This window comes from Solanum lycopersicum, chromosome 5 (assembly GCF_036512215.1).
Source record: "Solanum lycopersicum chromosome 5, SLM_r2.1".
Taxonomy (NCBI): Eukaryota; Viridiplantae; Streptophyta; class Magnoliopsida; order Solanales; family Solanaceae; genus Solanum; species Solanum lycopersicum.
Window position 1 is genome coordinate 66,963,954 of NC_090804.1, and position 27,848 is coordinate 66,991,801.

At 32.4% G+C, this 27,848-nt stretch overlaps 4 protein-coding genes across 6 annotated transcripts; all 4 read left to right on the forward strand.

Annotated features, from left to right (window-relative positions):
• The first annotated feature begins 2,479 nt into the window (after positions 1 to 2,479).
• LOC101259750 (26S proteasome non-ATPase regulatory subunit 1 homolog A) lies at positions 2,480 to 10,694 on the forward strand. Of its 2 annotated transcripts, XR_003247002.2 has the most exons (14): positions 2,518 to 2,887; positions 4,581 to 4,644; positions 4,805 to 4,910; positions 5,287 to 5,398; positions 5,510 to 5,678; positions 6,172 to 6,626; positions 6,725 to 6,860; positions 6,962 to 7,210; positions 7,452 to 7,672; positions 8,241 to 8,499; positions 8,828 to 9,060; positions 9,141 to 9,654; positions 9,849 to 10,249; positions 10,331 to 10,694. XR_003247002.2 is itself a non-coding variant. In XM_004239814.5 (13 exons), exons 1-13 carry the CDS (start codon positions 2,745 to 2,747, stop codon positions 10,167 to 10,169), a joined length of 2,982 nt encoding a protein of 993 aa, XP_004239862.1. In that variant the 5' UTR covers positions 2,480 to 2,744; the 3' UTR covers positions 10,170 to 10,694. The 2 variants fall into 2 exon arrangements, 1 of the variants encoding a protein (XP_004239862.1); XM_004239814.5 differs by having other exon boundaries at positions 2,480 to 2,887; positions 9,849 to 10,694.
• A 1,311-nt stretch (positions 10,695 to 12,005) lies between these two features.
• On the forward strand, positions 12,006 to 15,265 carry LOC101246250 (transcription factor FAMA-like). 2 transcript variants are annotated; one of them, XM_004240165.5, is made up of 5 exons: positions 12,006 to 12,316; positions 12,626 to 12,782; positions 12,910 to 13,482; positions 14,094 to 14,546; positions 15,001 to 15,265. In XM_004240165.5, exons 2-5 carry the CDS (start codon positions 12,759 to 12,761, stop codon positions 15,100 to 15,102), a joined length of 1,152 nt encoding a protein of 383 aa, XP_004240213.1. In that variant the 5' UTR covers positions 12,006 to 12,316; positions 12,626 to 12,758; the 3' UTR covers positions 15,103 to 15,265. The 2 variants fall into 2 exon arrangements, with proteins under 2 accessions (XP_004240213.1, XP_010321409.1); XM_010323107.3 differs by having other exon boundaries at positions 12,085 to 12,195.
• A 3,512-nt stretch (positions 15,266 to 18,777) lies between these two features.
• LOC101259442 (large ribosomal subunit protein uL13w) lies at positions 18,778 to 21,067 on the forward strand. Its single transcript, XM_004239813.4, has 4 exons — positions 18,778 to 19,169; positions 20,160 to 20,276; positions 20,363 to 20,450; positions 20,747 to 21,067. Exons 1-4 carry the CDS (start codon positions 18,898 to 18,900, stop codon positions 20,888 to 20,890), a joined length of 621 nt encoding a protein of 206 aa, XP_004239861.1. The 5' UTR covers positions 18,778 to 18,897; the 3' UTR covers positions 20,891 to 21,067.
• Positions 21,068 to 24,731: 3,664 nt separating this feature from the next.
• On the forward strand, positions 24,732 to 27,625 carry LOC112941514 (probable pectinesterase 29). Its single transcript, XM_069298504.1, has 4 exons — positions 24,732 to 24,923; positions 25,493 to 25,702; positions 26,212 to 26,453; positions 27,209 to 27,625. Exons 1-4 carry the CDS (start codon positions 24,921 to 24,923, stop codon positions 27,375 to 27,377), a joined length of 624 nt encoding a protein of 207 aa, XP_069154605.1. The 5' UTR covers positions 24,732 to 24,920; the 3' UTR covers positions 27,378 to 27,625.
• The last annotated feature ends 223 nt before the right edge of the window (positions 27,626 to 27,848 follow it).

Genomic DNA, 27,848 nt, shown 5'->3' on the forward strand with positions numbered 1-27,848 from the left:
TTCATTCACTATTGTAATAGATACAGATGACACTTAAATACACTTGAATAAGAAGAAAATTCCCCTTCTTCTATCTACTTCTCTTGTCTTCTTCTCTTTATGATTATATTCTTATGAGCTTGATTTTATAATAAAAAAGACTATTTTACTCCTAATTATATAACAATGACTTGAGCATTTTACCAACCTTATTTCCTAAATTTTAAAATTACTTTCAACCGTAGGCAACATAGATCGTCTTGGCATGAACGAATTTCTTTGCTTCGATTCCGCCCCTAAAGCTAGCTCCTCCTCCTCCTCCTTCTCCTTTAGGATAGAATCCTCCTTGGCCTTTTTTACATAACACTCTCGGCCGCCCAAGAGGACTGGCTATCTTTCTCTTTATACGCAATATCTTTAGCCTCTCTATTATGATGATGTCTTCTCTCTTTCCGACATAAATTAGTGTTACTTTCTTTCTTTTCAATTTTAGATTTGAATGTGTTAAAAGATGGACAATTAATATTATTTTCATAATTTATTGTACGAAAAAGGGTTTAAAATATCTTTGAAGTATTAAAAATGATATAAAATTACCCTTCATTCACCTATTGGTTCCAAAATACCCTTGTCGTCCACCTTTGGATTCAAAATTGACCACTTATTTAACAGTTTTAAATTTAAACTATTTATATATTTATAAATTATACTAATAAGTTAAATTATAAGAAATAGTTGAGTTTCACGTATTTAAAAATATATATAAATAGTTTAAATTTAAAACCGTTAAATAAGTGGTCAATTTTGAATCCAAAGGTGGATGACAAGGATATTTTGGAGCCAATAGGTAGGTGGGAAGGATATTTTGGAGCCAGAGGTGGATAAGAGGTAATTTTGTACCATTTTCAATACTTCGAAGGTATTTTAGACCCTTTTCCGTATATTGTATTATATTGTATTGTATCGTATTATATTGTTTTAATGAATACTATATTTAATAGGTTATATCGCTCTCGGTCGTTACATAATGTCGCTCATTCATGATTTAAATGATAAACCTACAAGAAAAATAGGGTGTAAGGTGGAGATACTATGAAAAGGTAGAGTGAAGATGAAATACAATTATTAAATAATAAATAAAAATAAATGAAAAGAAATTATTAAGGTAACGACGTAATCATATCATATCATTCATTCCATAAAATAAGTCTTTTGATCGTTACCTAACAATGAATTTGAATTATTTAACTTAAAAAAGTTGCACAAATTAATGTTGACATATTTCCATTTTGTATCACATGGAATGAGGCATCCATTCATTAAAAAAAGGTCAATTCCTAATATTGCATAGTTTGATTTCAATTTATATGGTTCACCCTATAATCAAACCAAATTTACTTAATCAATGCTTGAACACTTCTCGCAAAATTGTTTTCATTTCCTTTATTATAGAAGTTGAGTATTTAAATACTGATTAATTGACTTAAAAGTTTATTAAATCTACGTTTTAAATCATTGCTTTTACATGTCATTACTACTGAGTATAAAGAGGGAATAACGGAAGGAGAGAGGGAGAGTAAGAGCAATATAGAGCGAGCGAGAGAAAAAGGAGAGAACATGGAAGGAGGAGCAAAAAAAGAGAAAGAGAGAGCAAAAGCGAACGAGATGGAGCAAAAAGAGGGAAAGAGAGAGCAAAAGCTAGCGAGATGGAGTAAAATGAGGAGAGAGAACGAGCGAGAGATTATTTAATTATTTTAAAGTATATTAAGATTTAATAGATATGGTATAATTATATAAGTAGTTCGGTTTTCCGTTTAACATAGGATACAATTAAGTTTAAAGAACAATCAAATCGAATTTTGTATGTTAACTAAGAATACTAATACATAAATGTGTTATGTAACTTGACCTCATTTTACATTTTTGTCCTCTAATTTTTGATATGCACAAGTAAATACTTAAATTTGTATAAAGTTAAACAAGTGAACACATGAGTCATACATGAAACAATACATGTAGAACACAACATAGGATAAAAAATGATACATAGGATGTCATATAGGACACGTGTCCCTATTTGTTCAACTTTCTACGAGTTTAACTGTCTACTTATACGCACCCAAAGTTGAATGACATAAATGTGATTTAAAGTCAACTTAAATGACATATTTATGTATTACGCTAAAATATAGTACTCCCTCCCTCTGTCCCATTTTATGTGACACTCTTCGCATTTCGAGATTCAAATTAGTGTATCTCTGACTGTAATTTTTTCATAGATTCCTTTTAACATTTTGAATTATCAATTATTTTGACTTATAGTACTCTTTATGTAGTTTACAAATATATAAATTTCATTTCAAAAAATTAAAAAATTTCATATGCAAATGTCCGATCAAAGTTAAACTGTTTGACTCTCAAAAACGAAAAGAGTCACATAAAATGGAATAGAGAGAGTAGATACAATGCCATTACCTAACATATGTTGCTTGTGAAAAACGGGAGGTGGTAAATATCTCGTGAAATCAGTCACGAAAAGGGACCTAAACTCCACAAATATCATAAAAGAAAGTGTTTAGGGTCAATTTGGTCTTTTTCTCAACCTTTTCCCATTGAACAAGAAATCCCAACTTTTGAACTCTCTTCAATTTCAGTCCTCCTCCTTTCTCTGTACTACTTCCTATCCTCAAAAACCCTAGTTTTATCTCTGTTTTATATGCTATTCTCTCATAGATCGGAACCCTAAAACTTCACAATAGCTGACGATGGCCACTACGGTGAGCTCTGCCGGTGGACTACTGGCTATGCTGAATGAAAGTCACCCACAATTGAAACTCCACGCGCTCTCTAATCTCAATGCATTTGTTGATTACTTCTGGCCGGAGATTTCCTCTTCAGTCGCTCTCATGTAAGCTTCGATTGCATCTTAGTGTTATTTGTATAATACTAGTATTTCCTTTTGATTTGGTTCTTTTGAATTGGTTAAGCAGTAGTAGAATGTAGAAGTGTTTACATTGTTGAACAATTAATTAGTGTTATTTGTATGATTAGTCTATAATTGTTGTTTAATTTTTGAACAATTAGTGTTATTTATATACTAGTTCAACAACATACTCAGCATAGTCCTGCAAGTTGAGGCTGGAGAGGACATAGTGTACGCAGCTGGTAGAGAGATATCTGATAGAACTTTGGCTGAATGAAAGCAAAAACACTACATTATGAAAACACAAGCTGTAACAATAGCACGATTGTAAGAAAATAGAGCATACGAGACAGTTTGTAGTAATAGAAAATTAAGAGTGAGAAACATGGAAATTTAAAATAGTAGTAACACCAAAGCAAATATGAATACTACTTGACGGGGAGACATGATGCAAAACTATTTACTTAACCTTCTTCATGAATTCTCGACCTCCACACCCTCTTATCAAGGGTTAATGTCCTTGTTAAGCCGAAGGCTTGCCATGCCATGTCCTTCCTGCTCACCTCACCCCAATACTTATTCGACCTACCTCTACGTCTCTTCTGGCCCTCCGACGTAAACTCTAACACCTCCTCACTGGGTCATTCTTCTCTTGATGTGTCCGAACCATCTCGGCCTCCTGCATCTTGACCACCACAGAGGCTGAATCTGGCCCTAATATCTTCTTTTTTGACCATATCTTTCCTAGTAAGCCCACACATTCATCTCAACATTTTCAATTCTGAACTTTCTTCATTTCATATTTGTATACCAGTATTTCCTCTAAATATTTTAATTGTTGTAACAATTTCAAGAGATAATGAAACCGCTCAAAACTAAGAGAATGCGGTGTTTAGAACTACCCCTGCTATGTTCTTTCCTCCAAAGACGTAATTCCACACAATTATGTGTAGAACTTGTAGTGTTTTCGAAGAAAGTGGTCTATATCTCTTTCAGTTTTAGAAGCTATGATTGTGTGCGTTCAAGCAATCGAAGGGACAAAAAGAAAGAATGAAAAAGACTATATCTTTGGGGACAATATTGGAGGCAAGTAGAAAAGCTTTCACTTGAATACCATGCTTCTCTTTGCAACAGGGTGTGAACTTGTTATTTGTGCCTTGCTCCACACATTGTACGTTGTGCTTTTACAACTAGACCAAAGCCTTGGGAGCTTATGACACCAAATGTCTTTTTAAGCAATGATTAATTGGCCTATGGACAACAACTTACCCAGTATGATCTGAGGAGGGTAGAGTTTACGCAAACCTTGCCCCTACTTCTGAGGTAGTGACACTGTTTAATTAGCTTATGGTCACTGGAAAATTAATCAAGTTCAAGATCTGTCTATGTATTAATTGATCTGGTTTATTTTATCAAGTTGAGATGATGTACTGTTGGAGCTTTACCTCTCAAAAAATGTATTCTGGAGCTTTACCTCTCAGAAAAAAATATATTGCTGGAGTTTTGTTTACTGAAGTGTCTTTGGTAGCACATGTATGTTGTGTCTTTTCCAAACTCATATGCTTTAACTCTCTGGTTGTACTCGTGATCTATCATTTAGTATTAAGGCCTCTTTTATTGATTGCATATTCCTTTTGTGTTTTATGATCTCCAATCTTTTAAAGATAATTTGTTGCAGAGAAAGCTTGTATGAGGATGAAGAGTTTGCCCAAAGACAACTAGCAGCTTTAGTTGCTTCGAAGGTGCTTTTTTATTATTATTATTTTTTGTTTAGCATCAATTCCTCCCTACCACATCCAAAAGAAAGGAGGTGAATTATTCTGCAGAGCAGATGAGAAAGCAAAAATCTCTAGCCTTAAGTCATTTTCTCTTTGATCCCAACACATACTCTTTTGTCTTCAGGTTTTCTATCATTTGGGCGAACATAATGACTCATTATCCTATGCCCTTGGAGCTGGCCCTCTTTTTGATGTTAATGAGGAATCTGACTATGTTCATACTGTTCTTGGTAAATATTCAAATCCGTGCACTCTCTTCCTATGAATTCTGTCCTTGTATAGTAATGTTAATATAATTTGCAGCCCTTCTAGTAAGGACTTGCTTACAAACTTGAAAATGTCTGCCGTGTCTGTATTTTCTAGCCTAAATTTGTGTTATCAGTGTAGTGGTGCTAACTGTAAAAACTTAATACTTGATATTTGGTGCTTTCTTGGGGAAATAGTAAAATAGCTAAACTGGAACACTTGATATGCATTGATCGAACTCTCCTAAAGGGAAGCTTTCACTTGTTTCAGATACCGTATTTTATATCATTTTAGCAGCTCTTTCATTTTTCATTTATTAATACCATTGTGTTTGTTGATGTGCTTTCTGCTTTCCTTCAGCTAAAGCACTGGATAAATATGCGAGTCATAAGACTAAGGCCGCCGAGTCAAATGATGAAGCTGTAAAGGTTGATCCTAGGTTGGAGGCTATTGTTGAGAGAATGCTTGAGAAGTATGCAAATTTTGTGTATATATAAAATATAATGTTTGTACACTTCAAACTATTAAAGTAGTTCTTTCTGGGTTTTCCTGCTGTTTTACAATTGCTTGCTTCATGCCTTAGGTGTATAGTGGATCGAAAGTATCAACAAGCAATTGGCATGGCCATTGAATGCAGAAGGCTGGATAAGGTTGCTGAAGCAATTGTAAGAAGTGATAATGTAGATGCAACTCTAGCATATTGCAGTAATGTCTCCCATAACTTCGTCAGTCGCAGAGTATATCGAAGTGAGGTATTGATTGTTACAATATGCAAACCTTAGATCCTTTTACGTGCTAAGACTTGTGCTTTTTCCCGTCTCTTCTTTTTCCCCTTCTGTGTTTACTCTATAATCTGATTGTTTGATTGAGTACCATAGATGCTGCTGTCCCCTGCGGCCCTGCCTGTTCCATGACCATGATTATCACTGTAAAAAGCATGATATTTTTGTTATAGCTTATTTATAATCCTCTGACCCAATGTTAGACATCACTCCTATTAATGTGGTTCTCACAGAGTACTAGTCTCTGGCCACATTAGTCTTTTGTACCTCACAAGTTGTTTTGGTGCATGATTTGCCTTCTTCAAGTCCCTTCGCTATAAGATCACCTCTCATCTAAATCTGCATGCTGTCCTTGTTTTTTTGTAGACAAGAGTAAAACAATTAGCTTAAATTGAGGAACTGCTGTTCACAATTATGTGCCAGATTAATTGAATACCAGAAACTTAATTGCTTCTCTCAACAGGTGCTTCGTCTTCTTGTTGAAGTGTATGAGGGGACACCGTCTCCAAACTATTTGAGCATGTGTCAGTGGCTTATGTTTTTGGACAAACCAGAGAATGTAGCAAGCATATTAGAGAAGCTTTTACGCTCAGAAAATAAGGATGATGTCCTACTGGCATTTCAAATAGCTTTTGACCTAGTAGAGAATGAGCACCAAGCTTTTCTTTTGAATGTGAGAGATCGACTCTCCAGTCCAGAAGTACAACCTTCAGAACCTGCTGAGCCTAATACTGCACAGACTGGAGATGCTACTGCTGCAGAGGATGTTCAAATGGCGGAGGAAAATCAACCTTTAATTGAAACAAGAGTAGATCCACGAGAAGCAATATACGCAGAGAGGCTGGGAAAAATCAAAGGGATTTTGTCTGGTGAAACTTCAATAAAGTTGACCTTGCAATTCTTGTACAGCCATAACAAGTAATATGAATGCCTTTAGAAGTTCTTTCCATATTCGTTGCTGAAACATGAATGAAAATGCTCAAGTATCTTTTTTTTTCTTAAATCTATGCATACAGGTCAGATCTCCTTATTCTCAAGACAATAAAGCAGTCTGTTGAGATGAGAAACAGTGTGTGTCACAGTGCAACAATATATGCAAATGCAATTATGCATGCTGGAACAACTGTAGATACATTCCTTAGGGAGAACCTAGTGAGTAGATTCTGAGTCTTTGACAAATAACCTTATCCATCACATATAGCGCATGTTGCACAACAGTTTGTTCTGACAGAATGTTCTGCTCAAATTATCAGGACTGGCTAAGCCGAGCGACAAATTGGGCCAAATTTAGTGCAACAGCTGGATTAGGTGTTATTCACTGTGGCCACTTGCAGCAAGGGAGGTCACTTATGGCCCCTTACTTGCCGCAAGGTGCAGCCGGTGGAGGTGGTAGTCCATATTCGGAAGGTGGTGCATTGTATGCTCTTGGGTTAATTCATGCAAATCATGGGGAGGGCATCAAGCAATTTCTTCGTGAAAGTCTACGAAGTACCAATGTAGAGGTACTTGTATTTATTTATTTCCCAGAGCCCACTTTTGGGATTACACTGGGTCTGCTATTGTTGTTGTACGTTTATTTATTTATTTCCCAGACCCCACTTGTGGGATTACACTGGGTTTGCTAATGTTGTTGTTGTACTTGCATTTATTATTTTGATCGTCCTTCCTGGGTTATATTTGTTCCACCCATTGTATTTCTTCTTTTCTGTTTTTTCCTTACATTGCATCTTCTTAATGTTGCAGGTTATTCAGCATGGTGCTTGCTTAGGGCTTGGCTTGGCAGCTTTAGGAACCGCCGATGAAGACATTTATGACGACATCAAGACTGTCCTATATACTGACAGTGCGGTTGCTGGAGAAGCTGCTGGTATTGGTATGGGCTTATTAATGGTTGGAACTGCAAGTGAGAAGGCAGGTGAGATGCTTGCTTATGCTCATGAGACTCAACACGAGAAGATAATCAGGTAAAGTTGACACCTGAATACCTGTACCATCTCTTCATCTACGGGGTGTGTTTTGTTTTCTGTCTAAAAAATGAAATATCCTTGCTTGTATCTTGTAGACTATAGTATTGATTACAATTAGGATTGAAATTGCAAAGAATAGAGAATCTGAATAATGGACTACATAAAGCATTTTGATTAAACGTAAAACAAAAGAACCATTAACTGCAAAGATATATTAAGATTGCATGTATAGAAAGTAAAAAAAAAACTGCAATTATGGATAAAGAGCTCTGGTAGGTATTTTGAATTGATTTCACTGGATAATTTCATGTCAACATTGTGAAGTTATTTCAGTTATCTTGAGTCAGCTAAATTATCAGTAACCAATATTTTTGTTGTCTTTATTGGTTTATTGATTAATTTAAAAAATCTAATTTGTATTTCTTTATGTCAGTAGGATAAACCTGCCTATGTTCACTTACAAATATAAATAAATAAATCTGCCTATGTTATTGAAAACATTGTGGATAATTGACCTGTTTTTATTTATATGTGCTTGAACATTTTCTTCTGACATTGCATTCAGGGGCTTGGCATTGGGAATAGCCCTCACTGTGTATGGAAGAGAAGAAGAAGCCGATACACTGATCGAGCAGATGACCAGGGATCAAGATCCTATATTGCGTTATGGTGGCATGTATGCTCTGGCAATGGCGTACAGGGGAACAGCAAATAATAAGGCTATCCGTCAGTTGCTGCATTTTGCTGTATCAGACGTGAGTGATGATGTCAGACGGACTGCAGTCTTGGCGCTTGGATTTGTTATGTATTCTGAACCAGAGCAGGTCGGAGCTTTTCTGATGCTGGTTTATTATGTGATTCTTATCAATCTCATTATGTTATTTCTGATCTCAGTTGTCAGTAGGATTGATATGTTTAACAGTCTTCTAGAAACAGAAACATGTTGGTTCTACGTAACCATCTTTCCTCTCCCCCATCCGGGGACATGCAAAATCCCCAACCAGAAAAATTTAAGAGGAAAACTTTAAGCTAACTCCAGTTCTAAAAATGCTAGTTGTGTTAGCTGAGCTCAGTCGTTCACTTGTGACCCATGTGGGCGCATTGAAGTGGGAACTAAAGATGCTAATCTAGTTAATTGCGTCGAATTTGCAGATGCCTCGCATTGTCTCATTGTTATCTGAGTCTTACAATCCACACGTGCGCTATGGTGCGGCTTTGGCAGTTGGCATTTCATGTGCTGGTACTGGTCTGAGTGAGGCAATCTCATTGTTGGAGCCTTTGACATCAGATGTAGTTGATTTTGTACGTCAAGGTGCTCTCATTGCTATGGCCATGGTGATGGTCCAAATAAGTGAAGCTAGTGATTCCCGTGTTGGTGCATTTAGGTATTTATCTATAGATTCTGCATAAAGTCTCTTTTGTTTTTTCATCTGATTTTTTGAGCTTTTTGCTTTTATCTGTTCAGGCGGCAATTAGAGAAAATTATTCTTGATAAGCATGAAGATACAATGAGTAAGATGGGTGCAATCTTGGCCTCTGGAATTCTTGATGCCGGTGGAAGGAATGTGACAATAAAGCTACTTTCAAAGTCGAAACACGATAAAATTACTGCAGTTGTCGGGCTAGCTGTTTTTAGTCAGTTTTGGTATTGGTATCCTCTTATATATTTCGTTAGCTTGGCATTTTCACCCACGGCTCTCATTGGGCTAAATTATGACCTAAAAGTGCCCAAATTCGATTTCGTATCGCAAGCTAAGCCGTCACTATTTGAGTATCCTAAGCCTACTACTGTAGCCACGACTAGTTCTGCTGTCAAACTTCCTACAGCTGTTTTATCAACATCAGTGAGGGCCAAGGCCAGGGCTAGCAAGAAAGAGGCCGAGAAAGCTAATGCTGAGAAGGCATCTGGCGCGTCAACTTCTGCGGCCACTACTTCAGACAAGGGCAAGTCAACTAGTAAGGATGGAGAGTCTATGCAGGTTAGTATATGTTCTTGTTAGGGGTTTTGTGATGCTTCTTGCTGTAGCCGCAGTTCTTTATTTGTTGGGTCCTTGGGAAATTATTGATCGGAGTTAGAGAAAATGCTCTACGCTTAATGATTCTGTTTGTATTGCACCACTGTTTGAACTGTCATTATTTTCTCACAAACTGCTGTGACCTTTCTGATTGACAGGTAGATACTCCTGCAGAGAAGAAAAATGAACCAGAGCCATCTTTTGAGATTTTGACCAACCCAGCTAGGGTAGTTCCTACTCAGGAGAAGTACATCAAATTTTTGGAAGAAAGCAGATATTTGCCAATCAAATCATCGTCTTCTGGCTTTGTGCTTCTGAAAGATCTTCGTCCTGATGAACCCGAAGTATTGGCTCTTACTGATACACCCTCATCAACTACATCCAGTACTGGTGGTTCAGCTGGACAACAGAACTCAACCTCAGCAGTGGCCGCTGACGAGGAGCCCCAGCCACCACAGGCATTTGAATATACGTCATGATTTTTATCGTAAACCTTTGGCTGATTGATTGGGTGTTAATTCCATGGAATCCATTTGAGGCAATGTGCTGAATCAGAGAGGTGAGAAGATATCTAGATCAAAGAGTAATTTTCTGTGATCAAGTTAAATTTGATTGTAAGCCTTCTTTCCTCTTATTACAGAGACGAGCATATAGTTATCGGTATACTGGGAATTTACTATCGACGTTCTTAGTCTATTCACGTGTACCCCTAGAGCGTATATTCCCTTATCGTCGTGGATTATTTTCAAGGAGCAAGATTCTACCATGTTTAAGACACGATAGAAAGGCAGAAAATCAGAAGGATTATATGCTTCTTCCTTCAGACACTGTTTGGATGTATTTTGTATCTTTCCCTTGTTAATTCTACTTGGTACTTCTGTTCTATAGCTGATAGGTGTAGTAAGAAATTGAGTTCTAGCAATGAATTGATTGCTTTCATATATTTGTTTCCTAGATATTTTTTTCCATCTCACAATTCTACATCTACATTATATTTTTCTAAATATTGTTAAAAGTTTCTCTTTCTTGCTGCGTAAAACATTTTTACAATAAGATGAATTATATAATATCAGATAAACAAATGGTCTTTGGTTATTTCAGAATTGGGGTGGACGTTCGGTTTTTCGGTACGGTTTAATGAAATTTTTGTTTGGTTCGGTTCTTCGGTATGTGATTTTAGAAAAGTGTGCACCATATTTTATATCAAACTAGATTGGTTTGGTTTGGTTTTTTCTAGTGTACACCAGTCTATACTAAACTAGATCTGTTCAGTTTGGTTTTTTCTACTTTGATTTGGTTTAGTTCGGTAATTTAATCAATTTTTTGGTGTGAATAAAAATAAAGAGGAAATATAATAAAGCGTTGGGAGTTTCATCATGTATTTAATAAAAATAAAGAGCGCATAGATGCATTTTTAGCAAAGATGTCAAATGATCTATTTCTGTTTCTTAGCATAGATGACTGCCATTTTGCTAAAGTCTAAAGGCTCTCCCATATCGGAATGCTGAATGAATAAAGAAGAGAGCAAGCAGCCTAGCAAGCACGATGTCACGATGAACTTTCAAACAACTAAAATATAAGGACTCACAATGTAAAATTGTACATAAACAACAATAGTTCAACACTTTATTGACATTATATTTGTTGTCATTTAAAAAATGAAAATTTAAATGGGTCATGTAAATATTTTGAGTCAAAATTCAAAAGTGTATAACTATTATTAATTAAGCAAATATAATTTAAATAATTTTAAATTCAGTAAATAAAACTTCGTTTTTTCGATGCACTATAGGGACCCTTGCACCGAACTCCAAATCAAAGTTCCGAAAAAAAGAAAACCAACACCGAACGGAGACACCAACGAATCAGATTTTTCGAATTTATGCCTATCCGTATTTCAGAGTCAAATATGTAGAGCGTCGACAACTTCTTACTAGCTAATCTTAGTGCAATGAGCTCAATGACGAAATACATTTTTTATTTTACATTAATCGTTCTAATCTTAAACTCGTGATATAAATAAGTTTTTTCATCGTCTCATCGACTCTACTACGAGGCAATTCTAGTAACACTTTTTAACACCTACATTAATTTCCCAATTGACCACTTCTAGGCTGCTAAAGTGCTCACGTGCATGAATATTATTAAACCTAAAGAAATAAAAGATTCAAACTTTGAAAATTTCCAATCTATTTTGAATCATAAAAAAATCACATATCAGAGCTTAAGTATTTATTAAACCCTCATGTAAAGAGGTGATAAAGTTGTTCTGCTTGTGATTCCCATTAAATATTTAGGTGGAGGTGAAAAAACAAGTGATGAGTAAATTTGTGAGGTGGAAATTAATCCATATAGGCTCCTCTTATTATATGATTTTAAAATTATAAACCTTAATTCAATATATATAGAGAGAGAGAGACACATTATTATTGTGTATATATATACATACAAACAAAAATCACCTCCAAAAGTCAAAAGACAATTTCTAGCTGGATACTCTGCAAGGTCCATCATTTGAGATATATATATTTTTATTATTTAAATCTTTCATGTCCCAATTTTTGTTTTTATTTTTTAGCAAAATCTCACTTAAGTTTTATCCTCTTCATATTGTTCAAATTATAAGGTTAGTCTACAAATTTCAATCTTCTCATATTCTTATATATATATATATACACATCCAATTTCATACTATATTGTATAGTTTATAAAGAGAAAAAATAAATTAGATTTTCTTATTTTTTGATGGATTTTCAAACGAATAATTGATTTATCAATTTTATAGATGGATTTTTTTTGTCGATCGTACTATCCATTGAATTTTTCCAGTTGTGTTAGTCGGATATAGTATAGAGTTACAAGTTCATCTGAATTCAGTTAAGTGCAAAGGCGAACGATATCTTAAATATATAATAATTTTTTTTGTCTGTTTCAGCTAGAGGTGGACCCTAGGAGTGATCAAATTATTCAGTGAAGATTTGAGTTTGCATGGATTTGTGAATAGTCAAAATTTTAGGGTTGTATAAAAAACAAACAAAAAGAAAGAAAAAAAAAACTATAACAAGACAATGGAGAAAGAAGAAAATTGCCAGGTATATAAGTGTTTGCTTTTATCATTTTTCATTGTTTCTATCTCTAGCCTAATTTGATATATTATAAGTATATATATATATATATATAGTTATGTTGTTTCACTTTGAACATGAAATATTTTTGCAGGCTAATAATACTTTGCCTACATCTTTTCAAATGGCAATTATTGGTGAATCTTCATCAAATAATACTAATAATCAAATGGTTGATTATATGGTAGATTCACAATCTATACAACAACAACAACATAACCAGAGTTCGTTAGGGTTTTTACCCTCGAACCCTTCTCTAGACAAGTTGAGCTTTGCTGATGTGATGCAATTCGCGGATTTTGGGCCTAAATTAGCCTTAAATCAAACCAAGGTATTGGAACAAGATGTTGGGATTGATGATCCTGTGTACTTCCTCAAGTTTCCCGTTTTGAACGAGAAGAAGAATGATAATGATAATGATGATGATCGCGAAGAAGGCTTAATGATAAGTGGTGGAAAAGAAAAAAGTGAAAATAATAATAATAATGTTGAAAAAAATCAAGAAGGGAAGAGTAATAATAAGAGAAAGAGGCCAAGAATTAAGACAAGTGAGGAAGTTGAGAGCCAAAGAATGACACATATTGCTGTGGAAAGGAATAGAAGGAAGCAAATGAATGAACATCTTCGTGTATTGAGGTCTCTCATGCCTGGCTCCTATGTTCAAAGGGTATTATATCTCATCAAATTCTTGAATTTTACGAGTTCTTTTTTTTTTATGTCGAGTACTATTGAACTCTGTGACCATCTCATCTTAAAAGTTTAAATAATACTTGATATATGTCTTTGTGGTGGTGAGCCTTTACACGATAGATCTGATGGTTTTTCAAGAGTCAAGCACGTGAAAATTCTTTTTTACTATAGTGTGGTAGTTAGGATCGAACTCATGATGTAGGTTAAATTAAAACACAATTTTGATAATTTATTTAGTGATGCACGTCTTTGTGGTAACGGCACTTTACTTAGCAGATCTGATTCTTTTTCATGAGTCAAGCATGTGCAAATTCTTCTTACTATTATGTGATATGTAGTTATTAGGATCGAAATCAGGACATACGTTTCATATACTCTTATTATATATATCATAATAAAGTGTGTGATCATTCAGAGACAAATCACACTTTTGATATATTTACGTTCTTTAATGACTTATTATAGTGTGTGATGACCATATCATTTAAAAGTTTAAGCTGTCAGCCATAATTAACACACCTCTATATACTTAATTGTATTATGTGTATCTACTCTCAACATGATGTATATTTGACAATGCTTTTGTAGGGAGATCAAGCATCTATTATTGGTGGAGCAATTGAATTTGTTAGAGAATTGGAACAACTCTTACAATGCCTTGAATCACAAAAAAGAAGAAGAATCTATGGAGATACTCCAACAAGACCATTAGGAGATTCATCAACACCACCATCAATGCCAATGAATCAAAACCCTAGTGCTATAAATCCTCATCATCATCAATCACCAATACTATTTCCTCTTCCAAATGAGTATAATATTGAAGATGAAATTCAAGAAGAAGTAGCTGAGAGTAAGTCTTGTTTGGCTGATGTTGAAGTGAAACTTTTAGGGTTTGATGCAATGATCAAGATTCTATCAAGAAGAAGACCAGGACAACTCATAAAGGCAATTGCTGCATTGGAAGATATGCAACTTAGTATTCTTCATACAAATATTACAACCATTGAACAAACTGTTCTCTACTCATTCAATGTCAAGGTACTTATTATTAACACTTCTTCTGTTTCAATTTACGTGTCTTACTTTCCTTTTTATAGTCTCTCTGCGTTCCAATTTACGTAAAGGTGTATGACTGGGCATATAATTTAAGAGTAAAATAAAGACATTTGAAATGTGAGTCTGAAACGAGTCATAGACGATATTTATGTAGTTGTAAATTATATTTTAGGTAGATTGAGAAGTTTAAATTCAAATGATTACTAAATATAAAAAATGTCATTTTTTTGTAGGACTGATCGAAACAAGTCATATAAATTGTGACAGCGGGAGTAATTTACTATTTAAATCTAATGTCCCCCTTGACATGTTTAAAATGACAAAATTTAAAAGGCATTTTATAACTATATCATATATATTTTTGAATTTACGATCACAAGATTCAAAAGTCTACTTTTTATTTTTTTAATTCTTATTTCTATTTTTATTTTTGCAGATTTCTGGTGAAACTAGATACACAGCTGATGATATAGCAAACTCAATCCAACAGATATTCAGTTTCATTCATGCTGAAATAGCCCCATATGATATCAACTAGTTGAAGACCATTTAAATTTTTCATTGTACTTTCTAGTTTCTAGCTAGGTGGTGTGTTCTTTATATATATATATATATATTCAAATTTTATGATTTGTATTACTATTATTAAAATATATAACACTGATTGATTTTTACTATAAATTTATGATTTGCATCCAAAATACTGAATTCAAATTAACTCGATACCTCAAAACTCCATCCACGCCTATATGGGCAATTTTCACTCCATCAACTATTTTCTCTTTCGAGATTAAGTTCGGACCTTTTATTTTCAAAATTAAAATTATTTATATACTCAATATTAGGCTTATATTTTATATATAATGTCCACACTTTAGATGCTCAAGGGATATCTAAAGTATGGACGCTATAACATATTAAGAGTAGACGGCTATAATGACATTGTTGATCAGACGTAAAATATTTTATAATAAAAAATGATTTTGTATTTCATAAAATTTAAACGTGAAATATCTATATATAAGTATTTCAAATACTAATTGAATTGATGGATTGTTTTTTTTTATAAATTATTTTATGTGACTTAGGGAAGGTCAACGAGCCCCACTCAACCCTACCTTGTTTTTAGAGAGGGCGTTTGACTTGTCAGGTCTAAATTTTGTGTATATTTGGCTGACATTAGATAGTAATACTTTAGCCATGCTTCTTCGTAGGTACGTTGCCCCGTGATCTAGTGGTTAATAAAAAAGATTAAAAATAATGAGATTTTACGTTTAAATTCTAATAAAAACAAGAAAAACATATGATTTATTAGTTGTTCGAGCTAGTTCAGATGTATATATAGAGTTAATTAATATTTCTATTTGTGTGTGGTAGAGACAATCGATATTCTAAAAATTAGTGAAGGTGCACGACATTATGGCTAAAGGGCAATCTGGTGTACAACTTAAAACATCTTTTGTTCCACAAGGTCTGGGAAAGAGGTCTAATCTCTATTACAGGTGTGTGATGTAAACAATCTATCATAATATTTGCATTAACAGTTATTTATTCGGCTCAAACTCATGATGTATAGATCACAAAAAGTAACTTTATTATTGCTATAAGTTTCTATTCCGAAAAATGATTATCATAAAAAGATAAAAGAAGTTTGGGATAGTCTTTATATTATTATCATTCCTCACTTATATTTTCAACTTGTGTTTCTTTTATGAATTTTATTTATGAATATTATTTTTCTTTTTGGTCATTTTTGCATTTCTTTCATGCATTGCATGAAATGAATAGCACATGGGTTTGGCCAAGTGGGGTTTGTATTTTTGTACGTTATATTTATTTTTGTAAACATATTTTAGAATTTAGATGCATGAATACAAACTAGCTAGAAATTATTTAAGCTAAAAAACAAAATAAATAAATAAACTTGACTAGATGGTCCTTCATTATAAATTGTCGTTGGTTATTGAAACAAAAACATGAATAATTTCAAAATAAAAAATAGAGACCTGAAAATTGAGATGTCTTACAAAGGTCAACTGAACAAAAACTGGTCTTGCCCCCAACAACACATGCATTTTTTATTTTATTTTTTAATATAAAATATTATTAAATAATTGAGGTGTATATAACGAAATATAAATAAATAATTTAAGTGTATATATACGGAATATAATTAAATAATTGTGGTGTATACATACGAATATAATTTTCCGATGAAGAAAAAAAGGAACTGAACCTATTCACCGTACATAGCTCCACGTAGATTTTAGGTCTTTCTCATTCATTTTTATTTTACGTGATAGTGTCACCTATACTTTTATATACCATTGCTATAACTTGCTTAGTTTGTTAATTATTACATTAAGTACTCATGTAATTAACATTCTTCCTCTAAACTATTACAGCCATATTCTTAATTAGTTTAAACTTTAAAACTATACGTAAGGGGGCTCAAGATAAACTGAGTAATCAACTTAAGCTAAAAATTTGATTCAAACCAATGTGAGAAATGGATGAGTTCATTAATTTGTTAAGGTTCATCGTAATTTGAAAATCAACTAATGTTTCGTAACGGAATTGAATTATAATTAAATAAACAACGATAATAATATATTTAGTATAGTTATACGATTGTGGCTTAAAAAGAGTAGAGTGTATATATATTTTTTGATAAAAGTTCGATTTTAGAAAAAATAATTAAAAGCAGTCTAGCAATTATAACGAAATAAAGTAGAAAAAATAACATGTATAATGTGTATATTATATTGATTCTGTATATATTGTTAAAAATGTTAAGGCTATATGAGAATGGATTATAGACACAAGAGGTAGGCCCAATTAGGACTTAACTGGATATGGGCTTGGAAAGACTAGATTATTGAGTAGTCTCAATATTTTTAAAATTTAGGCCACAATTGCAAGTTTGCAACTGTAAAGATTAAGATATATGAATTTGAATACGCAACTCTACATAATAAGATGTGTATCGACATATATAAATTATTTTCCAATATTTGAATAGATAAATTTATCTATATAATTTAAAACTGATAAATATCAAATTCAAATAAGATATATCAATAAGATTTATGTCCACAATGATCATATATACATATGGTGAAGATTTGAGTGTTTTTTAGACCGTGATGGAAAAACAAGTGCTGATGTGGTGAGTTGGAATGTCATTTCAGATAAAATTGGATAGAGTTAATAAAGGAAAGACTGAAAGTTAAAGTCATATATATCAATATAAAATATAACATCGAGGGCATATAAAGTATGACGATCATAACATAGGGTCTACCGAAAGTAACCCCTCTATCTTTACCCGGGGGTGGGGGGTTAAGGACCTTTCTTATTGAAAAAGTGGCTTAGTTCGAGCAACTTTCACAAATAGCAAACACAAAAATCATATTTGTATGTTATACCTATAGTTTGCATAATTGCGCTCCATAACAAACATAAATATATATATTTCGGTATACATATACAAAAAAAAATAGTTGTATAATTTCGCTATACATATACAAAAAAAACAGTTGTATAATTTGCATTAGTATGCATTTGTGTTTGTATAAAGTGAGAGAGGAGAGTGAGCGAGCGAGATTTAGGATAGGGGAGAGAGAGCAACGAAAATATATGTATATATACAATTTTCTCTAGCTTTATACAAACACAAACACATTTTATACAATTTCATTTTTGTATAAAGTGAGAGATGCGAGTGAGCAAGCAAGATCTGGGAGAAGGGGTGAGAGGAAAATGAAAAGATAGGTATATACAGAATTTTCTCTTGCTTTATACAAACACAAACATATTTTATATAATTTCGTTTTTGTATAAAGTTAGAGAGATGAGTGAGCGACCGAAACCTGGGAGAGAGGAGAGAGGAAAAAGAAAATATCTGTATATATACAATTTTCTCTCGTTTTATACCAACACAAACACATTTTATACATTTGCGTTTGTATAACAAGCGAGAGAGGCAAAGAAGAGAACGAGAGTGGCGAGTGAGATTTACCAAGATAGAGGAGAAATATCAACAGTTTGCTATGGGATGCAATTAAATCAAACTATATTTATAGCATTTAATTTGAATTAATAGTTTGTTATTATATACAATTTTTCTAAGTTCTAAATACTTGTTAAAAGTCGAGTTATCTCCACTAGGCCCAAAAACATAAAAAGCCCAAAAACACTTTACTATCAACAAATTAGCCCATTAAACTCAATATCCATATAACGAAACCCTAATCTCACTTCCTCAAAAACCCTAGCCTCTACCTCCATTTTTTCTTCCTTCTTCACAGGTAAGCAAGAGAGAAAAGCAAAAATGGTGTCCGGTTCAGGGATCTCCGCAAGGAGGATAGTGGTTGATGCTCGTCACCATATGCTTGGTAGGCTCTCATCAATTTTGGCTAAGGAATTGCTTAATGGACAGAGAGTTGTTGTTGTTAGGTGTGAAGAGATTTGTCTTTCTGGTGGACTTGTTCGTCAGAAAATGAAGTATCTTAGGTTCCTTCGTAAGAGGATGAATACTAAGCCTTCTCATGGACCTATTCACTTCCGTGCTCCATCGAAGATCCTCTGGAGGACCATCCGTGGGTTAGTTTGTTTGCATTTTTGAGCTTCAATTGATGATTTTGCTTGAAAAGTGCTTGTTTTGTATGAAAGTAGATTTATTTTGTGATTTGTAGATTCAGTGATACCTGTTTATAGATATTTATAGATTCGATGATATATGTTTACTTCAGGAAAAAACAATTTAATAAATAGGGGAATGTGAACTGAGAGTCCATCGGAAACCGTCATTCTACCTCATGGAGTAGGAGTGAAGTCTGTGTATCACTATACTTATCAAGACTCTGCTTGTGGGATTACAGTGTACATATTGTTGTTTGTAGTTAGTCTGGTAACAGTTTCTGTGAGTAGGTATTCTAGACAGAATGTGTTAATATATGCCTTTGTTTCCCGGGAGTGATGAAGTGATTGAACTTGGAGACATGATAAATGGTAGTGTAGAGCCAAAGATTAAATGTACTTGTAGTTGGAGATTCATTGGAAAAATGAGTTTCAATCAATGGTTTTATTTGAAAAAGTGCTTGTTTAACTGAAGGTAGATTTTTCGAGTAATAACTGTTTATGGATATTCGTTATAATATCGTACTGAGATATATTCATATAATTATATTTAAGCAGCCTTGACAGAATGTTCGAATATTATAAAGCTTTGTTCTGGGTGGAGGAATTAAGAGCTAGAGCCTGTAATCACTATAAATGATCTTTAAAAGTAAACAGCTCTATATACTGGCAGTTTGGTGTTCATTGGAGCGTGGAGTAATATATCATTCTTACTTGATGTAGAGTATGTTATGGTATCATGTCCACTTAAATGCCAATTTACGGAGTTTGTTGGAACCTAGTCATCTGCAAGTAAGAAATTTTAAGACTGATGTAGGCTTTTCATCTAAGCATGCACATTGTACTGATGGTTGAAGTTCTTCTACAATCCTATCATGGTTGATCGTTTTGTTGGATAGTTATGTCAGATTTTGCTCTTTGGTGTGTCTGATCAATCTAACTATTTTTTCTTAGGATGATTCCCCACAAAACTAAGCGTGGAGCAGCTGCCCTTGCTCGCTTGAAGGTTTACGAGGGTGTTCCACCTCCGTATGACAAAATCAAGAGGATGGTCATCCCTGATGCTCTCAAGTGAGTCGTCCAAGGCTGTTCAGGTGCTTACTTTATTTTAATACCAATGTCGTTTACACTGACATGTTCTCCTTTTTCGTATTTAGGGTGTTGAGACTCCAATCAGGACATAAATACTGTCTCTTGGGTAAGCTTTCATCAGAGGTTGGATGGAACCACTATGACACTATCAAGGTGAATTTCTTGCTTTCTCCTTTCTATTTGATTATCAATCTTGATTGTTTTGATTAGTGAGAGTATCCAAGCAGAATAACATGTCTTGTGCACAGACTGTTGTGCCTCATTTGACTCGTATTTCTCCATGTTGTTGCGTATTTAGATGGTTGTCCAATTTCAGTGTCTTGATTGCCTAGTTACAATGTTGCTTTGCTAATTCAAATTTGTTATTTTTCCGGCTTCTGTGTTTCTTTGATCTCTAGTGTGAAATTTGCATGATTGCTTACTTTGCTCTTGAAATATGGTTATTACAGGAGCTTGAGAACAAGAGAAAGGAGAGAGCTCAGGTAGCATACGAGAGGAGAAAGCAGTTGGCCAAACTCAGGGTTAAGGCCGAGAAGGCTGCTGAGGAGAAGCTCGGTCCTCAACTTGCAGTTATTGAACCTATCAAGTATTAGAGTGTAAACGTAGTTTTTATTGAAGATGAAATTTTGCTTGAGATTGAGATTTCAACTTAATCTATCTTTTAAAGATGCTACCTGTACTGCATGGTCCAGTTTTTGCTTCTAGTAATATTCGAGCAGACTACATTGTTTAACTATCTTTCGAAGTTATTTATTTTATGGTTTTATTGACATGGCTCTGTCTCTGCTCCTTGTTAGTTTGCATTCTTATCTGTTGATCTGCTGCCAATATTTCAAACCTGTTTCAAAGGATGATTTTTCTTCCGTCAAATCGAGGGTCTATTGCAAATAACTTCTTTACCCTAAAAAGGCGCTCTAACCTCTCTGGACATCACTTTTTTAAAACCAATTTGGTGACTAGAGTGATGTTTGTGCTTTGTGCTTTTTGTGTCTAGTAGTATTGTAAATGTTGTGGTAATTTCTTAGTTGTGGCCTTTGATTCTTATATGGTTGTAATTACCTTGGGATATTTGAAAGTTCTTGAGCTTATGATCTAAAATAAGTTATAAATTATCGAGCTTTGCGTAAATACACCGAAAAATCTTTGTATTTTAAAGATAATTCAAAATCCTCGTTAATAAATAAGACTAATATAGGACAATTTATTTTGAGATTGTCATATCTACCAAGCAGGTAGGGTAGTGCGTCAAAATAAGACATTTTTTTACTGGTTTTGGAACATTTCGATCTTATTTGTTTTGGTTATTTATTTTAAAATCATTAAGAAAATGCTATAAAATAATTATATGATTTCTTCGATAAATTTGAAATGATAAGATAATTGTAATTTTACGGAACACTCAAAAAGTAAAACCAATAGTAGCTAAACTATACAAGTGTAATATGGAGTTCTTACTTTAGATTTGAATGTTTTGACTTTTGAATAGTCTGACATGAGCTCTAAAAGGACAAAGACCGAAATTAATATTTAAAGTTTACACGGAGGTAAAATATCATCTAAATGGGTTATCAATTTATCCATAATTCAATATTAAAAGATCAAGATCGATAATCCTACAATTTTTTTTTTACAAAACCATTGAAAATCTATAATCCAAATGCCCGACAATTCTACATTTGATCAATAGATGCCAATAAGAGTCTGTTTGGCTCAGCTTAAAAGCTGGTCAAACTGACTTAAAAGCTGGTTTTTGACTTATTTATCTGTTTGGCAATATTCAAAACAGCTTATTTTAAGTTAAAAAAAACTTATTTTAAGCCAAAAGTTAAAAGCTGAGGTAGGGGTGCTTTTTTATTTTTAGCTTATAAGCTGTTTTAAGTTGACCACATTTTTATCTTTTTGTGCTTAATATTTTTATACAATCTCCAAATTACCCATATAACTCTAACATTTCTTTCTTCCATTTATCCCTTTTCACGTTTGACATAACAATTTCAGCACTTTTATCCAAACGCATAACTGCTTATTTTAAAAATAAGTTTCAGCACTTTTAAAAGTACTTTTTTAAAGCTGCTTTTATTAAGCCCATCCGAACGGGCCCTAAGTATCAAACAATGATTTTAAGTATAATGATAAAATTAGAAGAAAAAAAAATCTTTCTTAATTTGTTTAAAGAAATAAATAAAAGAGAAAAATAATTTTAATATACTAAATATGTAAAAAAAAAAAAGAAGGAGAAAAGGTGGATGATATCACATATATTTTTAATTTAAAGTGAACAAAAATTAAGGAAAATGATTAAAAAACATAGTGTTATATCATAATGAAGGAGGTTCATCTCGTGAATTTTTATATCACTGTTCACGTTCACACTTCTTTGAATAAATTGCAGATTATGTGCCTTTAAAATTTGCTTTTCTTTTAATTATATTATTAAAATTAAAAAAATAAACTACCCATATTAAAAAATCTACTTTCCAATTTTTTACCAAGGAAGTTTGCTTTCTTTTATTTATCAAAATTAAAAATCCACTTTCCAATTTATATAAAGGAAAGTAATTATTTTAACACATTTGCTATTGACCTCACCCATTCACCTTCCATTTAAGACTGCAATTTATTTATTTAAATTTAAATTTAATAGAATTGACTAATAATCAATTTAGTGAAACAAAATCTTCCTTAAAATATTTTCTTTGTAGAAATTTAAATATAATATTCCCTCCGTTCACTTTATATGAATTATTTTTATTTTTATCGTCTAAAAAAATATTTTAATATTGATAACAATTTAATTTACCCTTAACAAATTGATTTCTAATCACATAAATGTTATCGAATTATTTCAGATTATAAGTTTCAAAATATATCAAGTCAAACTAAATTAAGACAGAGGGAATACTAGTTAAAAATAGTCAAACTAAATTGTTAGTAAATTACTCAATTAACATTTTAGAAAAGATTTTACAAATCATTTAAAATGATTTTCCCGTGAATAAATTTCTTTTATTAGACTCATACTTTCCATCTTCAATTTATTTCAACAACAACAAAAAAAAACATTAAACATCTCCTTATATAGAGTTGAAATATCCAAGTAGGTCTTTTTTTTAATTGTTCTTCATTTTCATTTTATAAAAAAATTATATTTTTCTTGTGGAAATGGTTTCTTTTCAATGTTTGTTTTTCTATACAATTCTTTTTATTCTTAATTTCTTCAATGGATTTTCTGAACAAGAAAATTCAAGAATTCATAGAGTTTATCATAGGAGAAACCAAATAATACCAACAATTTATGTTGATAAATCTGGCCATGGAAATTATTCAACTATTCAATCAGCAATTGATTCTGTTCCTCCATATAACCAAGATTGGATATGTATATACATCACAGCTGGAACATATAGGTATTCGTTTGTTTCGATTATCATACTATTTTCTGTTACAGCTAATCTGCTATTAGTTTTTATATGGTTTCTTTATTACGAGATTTCCTTTTTTTATTGATTTCGATATGATTTATTTGAGTCGAGGGTTTATTGAAAAAATAACCTATCTACCTTCACAGGAGAGGTGTATATACCACAATTTTCAGATTCCACTTATAAGATTACACGAGTATGTTATTAAATTGTTATAAGAAACATTTTGCACATTTGATTTTAGTCATCTTAGTACAATTTTCTAGAGGCGGAGTTAGGTAGGTATTTGTGAGTTTGGATGAACCTAGACGTAGGTCTTTTATGTAGATTCTATATTTGTATTAAAAAATTAAATAAATATATAAATCTATTAACTTGTAAATCTCTAACAAAATTATTTAACAACTCAGTGAAGTAAAGAAGATGTTGCGAAATTTTTTTCCACAAATCTGTGGGTACAAACCCTAATACCCCAAATTCTTAATCCTAGCTTGTCTCTGCATCATTTGTACAATTACTTTATGCCCAATGCTTGTTAATTTTTTTATTCTATCGTTAGATAGTTATATGCATATAGAATTATATCGTCGATGTCAACTTATTTGGAGTGAGAGGTAATCGTCATTGTTATTAGTGAAATATTAAATTTACACTAAGAAGGTTCAAAATTTACGTAATAAATACACAGTTAATTTTTTACCTCGACTCATGATTGTTGTTATATACTCTTATTATTTCTATATCATTAGAAAATGTGAAGTTTTTCTGATTACCTTAGCTAGAGATTATTATTTTGTTATTGAGATAGACTTAACTAGGGGGTCAAAATTAATACTATAGGTAAGGTTTATATAATCGATCTTAACTTATTTGAATTCGACTAATCACTATTATTATAGTTTACATATCATATCACCTTCAATTAATTGGAATTATGCGAAATTCTTATAATCGATCTCAATTTATTTGACTTTGACAAACAAACTATATTATTGTTGTGGTATCATACCACCTTTGACTAATTGGAGTTGAAATTTTATGCAGGGAACAAGTGAAAATTCCTGTAGAAAAGCCATATATCTATCTCAAAGGAGAAGGAAGAAGAAAAACCAATGTTACATGGGATGACTATGGGTCTATTGATTCTGATGCAACTTTCTTCTCTGAAGCTGATTATACACTTGTCAAAAGCATAACTTTTATGGTAACCCCCCCCCCCCCAAAAAAAAAAAAAATCATGACTTGTCATAAACGTTTTCGATGAAATTACTATTTTTTCACTATTGGTATAATTTATTTATTTTTTGATAAGCATGATGTTCAGGTTAGCTTGCGCATACACGTTGATTAATTTCATGGAAATACTTCTCACCTCAATAATCGTGGTGTCTGAGTGTGCTTGCATATATCTCCATTAATTCTTAAGGTCTTCAGACCTCTCACCAGCAATGAGAACTCGACAGATAGACAAAATCACCTAGTGTTTTTATCTCATCCGAGATTTGAACCTGAGATATCATAATTCTCGATTCACTTCACTAACCACTTTTTTGTTTTTGATAAACTTTAATCAACTTGTATGCATGTCGATCAATTTCATGGGATACTTGCGACCTCCCACCAGCAACATCGACTAGATAAAAAGAAAAAATTACTAAGTATTTTTATCTCATCTCAAATTTGAACCTGAGACATCATAGTTCTCGCTTCACTTCATTAATCATTTTTTTAAAATTTTTTTTGATAAACTTTATGTTTGTTTTGTTTATTCAGAATTCTTATAACATTCCTCTAAAAGGCAGCAAAAATATGAGCCAAGCACTGGCAGTAAAGATTTCTGGAGATAAATCAACATTTTATAGATGTGGATTTATTGGAGTGCAAGATACAGTGTGGGATGTACAAGGAAGACATTATTTCAAACTTTGCACTATTGTTGGAGCTATTGATTTCATCTTTGGTAATGGTCAATCTATTTACGAGGTAAAATTGTTTGCAGTTATATTTTTGTATTTTGGTTATTAATTATAATACTAGACAAGTAGACATGTTTGTTGTATGGTTATGTAATTCAACTTGCCATAAAGCTTGTCTCCTTGCCTATTTGATACCTTTTTTTTTTTCTAGTTTAACTGTTTATTTTTATAATTTTTTGAAATTTCACTTGAATTTGAATATTTCCAAAAAGTTGTTTTTACACTATTGTGTTTAATGTATGTACATAGGTTATGAATTTTATAATGGATGTACAAGCTATTGTGTATATGAATGTGTATCATAGGTATATATAGAGTGTAACGTATACACAATATATACACATTGTAAACTAGATGATCGAATGATTCAGACCAATAATTATCATTAGTTTTTCTTTTGTTTCTTTAGTGACTCGAACCTATAACCTCAAAGTTACTGAGGTTATAGACATAGTATTTACCGTCCGAGCAACCTCTTTTGTTGACCCAATTTTTTTTTTTGTTTGATATATGCAGAGATGTGCCTTAGTAGTAAATGCAGGAACATTAAGTGGACCAGGATCCATTACAGCACAAGGAAGACAAAGTCAATATGATCAAAGTGGATTTGTTTTCAAAAATTGTGAAGTTTATGGAACTGGATCTACTTATTTAGGGAGGCCATGGAGGGATTATGCTAGGGTTCTTTTCTATAATTGTTCAATGTCAAACGTCGTCGTTTCGCCCGGTTGGGATGTTTGGAATTTAAGTGGAAAAGAGTAAGTTTCGATCCCTTCTTATATATTTAACTTATATACATTAATGGATTATTTTATATTACTCGTAAATTGTATTTTTCTTTTAGTGATCATTCGATGCTTGGAATTGATTCGATTCCATATTCAGAATTCACTAGTCTTATTTGTATATTAGAAGCATGATATAGAGGATTTTAGCAAGGTAAAATACATAAATAGCTAATTATTTGCCATCTTATTTTCATTTTGTAGAATTTAACATTGTATGAATCTAGCTATTTTTCAAAAACTAAATTAAGAAAATGTCTAATAGATACTTTTTACCGTTTAATGCTTCCTATTAGAGATGACTTGTATTTTGGGATAAATTACTATACCTCTTGATAAATGTAAAAAAGCCTTTATCATTCCATTCCATTCCATTCTTTAATTTGGTGGTAAGGTTGGTTGATATTTTATCATGTTATTAATTTATAGGAATTTGCATATATGTTTTAAAATGACAAAATTATTTAAATATTTTTTTACATTATATATATATAGAACTTAGGATGTGTTTGATAAGGAGAAAACTCTTTTCAGAAAATATTTTTCAGTTTGATGACAAAATATGTCTATTGTGATCTTCCCCTTGTCAAATCTGGCATAGCGAGAATTTAGTGTATTTAACTATCTTTTTTCTTTTATCTTTCTAATAGACATTTTTTAGAAAATATAGAATCATCATTATCATCATCATGGCGTATAACCATTATTATAACTTGTTTATGATATAGGAATCAATTGACATTTTCTGAGGAAAAATGCAATGGAATTGGATCAAACACTACACAAAGAGTGCCATGGTTAACCAAGTTGAGCCAACAAGAGTTGCAACAATTAACAAGCATATCATTTATTGATAATGAGGGTTGGATTATGAAGCAACCCCTCAAAGTACTTTAGATAATTAATTAATTAGTTTGATTAGATTATTTATGGGACTTAATTAGTTATTTGAATGAGAGATACACGTTCAAGAATGTAACAAAAATTATGGGTAGAGATTTTGAACTCTTAATGAGCCCATATTGGATTTTAAATGTTGTTTTTTCCTTCTTTTTTACTTGTAATGATAAATATTAGAAGTATATTCCTATTTTTGTGGGATATATGTCCATTATTTCAATTTTATAGTCTTTTGAATTTCTTATTGGTTAAGGTTATAAACAACAACATATTCAGTATAATTTTACAAGTGTGATTTTAGATAACGAGAGTAATATATACATAACTTTTAAAGATTATTTTCAGTAGACTTTCAATCTCGACTCAAGTGACACATATCAAAATAAAATATGAAAAGAAGTTACATTACGTAAAAAACATAAGAGAAGAGAACAGTAAAAATAACAAATACTACATAATATCAATAAT

Coding starts and splice junctions, on each gene's coding strand:
- LOC101259750 (XM_004239814.5), top strand. CDS start 2,745: ATGGCCACTACGGTGAGCTCTGCCGGTGGACTACTGGCTATGCTGAAT. Junction 7,211..7,451: donor TACGAAGTACCAATGTAGAG/GTACTTGTATTT, acceptor TTAATGTTGCAG/GTTATTCAGCATGGTGCTTG. Junction 9,061..9,140: donor TCCCGTGTTGGTGCATTTAG/GTATTTATCTAT, acceptor TTATCTGTTCAG/GCGGCAATTAGAGAAAATTA.
- LOC101246250 (XM_004240165.5), top strand. CDS start 12,759: ATGGAGAAAGAAGAAAATTGCCAG. Junction 12,783..12,909: donor AGAAAGAAGAAAATTGCCAG/GTATATAAGTGT, acceptor ATATTTTTGCAG/GCTAATAATACTTTGCCTAC. Junction 13,483..14,093: donor CTGGCTCCTATGTTCAAAGG/GTATTATATCTC, acceptor ATGCTTTTGTAG/GGAGATCAAGCATCTATTAT.
- LOC101259442 (XM_004239813.4), top strand. CDS start 18,898: ATGGTGTCCGGTTCAGGGATCTCCGCAAGGAGGATAGTGGTTGATGCT. Junction 19,170..20,159: donor CTCTGGAGGACCATCCGTGG/GTTAGTTTGTTT, acceptor ATTTTTTCTTAG/GATGATTCCCCACAAAACTA. Junction 20,451..20,746: donor ACCACTATGACACTATCAAG/GTGAATTTCTTG, acceptor TGGTTATTACAG/GAGCTTGAGAACAAGAGAAA.
- LOC112941514 (XM_069298504.1), top strand. Junction 25,703..26,211: donor ATGGTCAATCTATTTACGAG/GTAAAATTGTTT, acceptor TGATATATGCAG/AGATGTGCCTTAGTAGTAAA. Junction 26,454..27,208: donor TGGAATTTAAGTGGAAAAGA/GTAAGTTTCGAT, acceptor TTTATGATATAG/GAATCAATTGACATTTTCTG.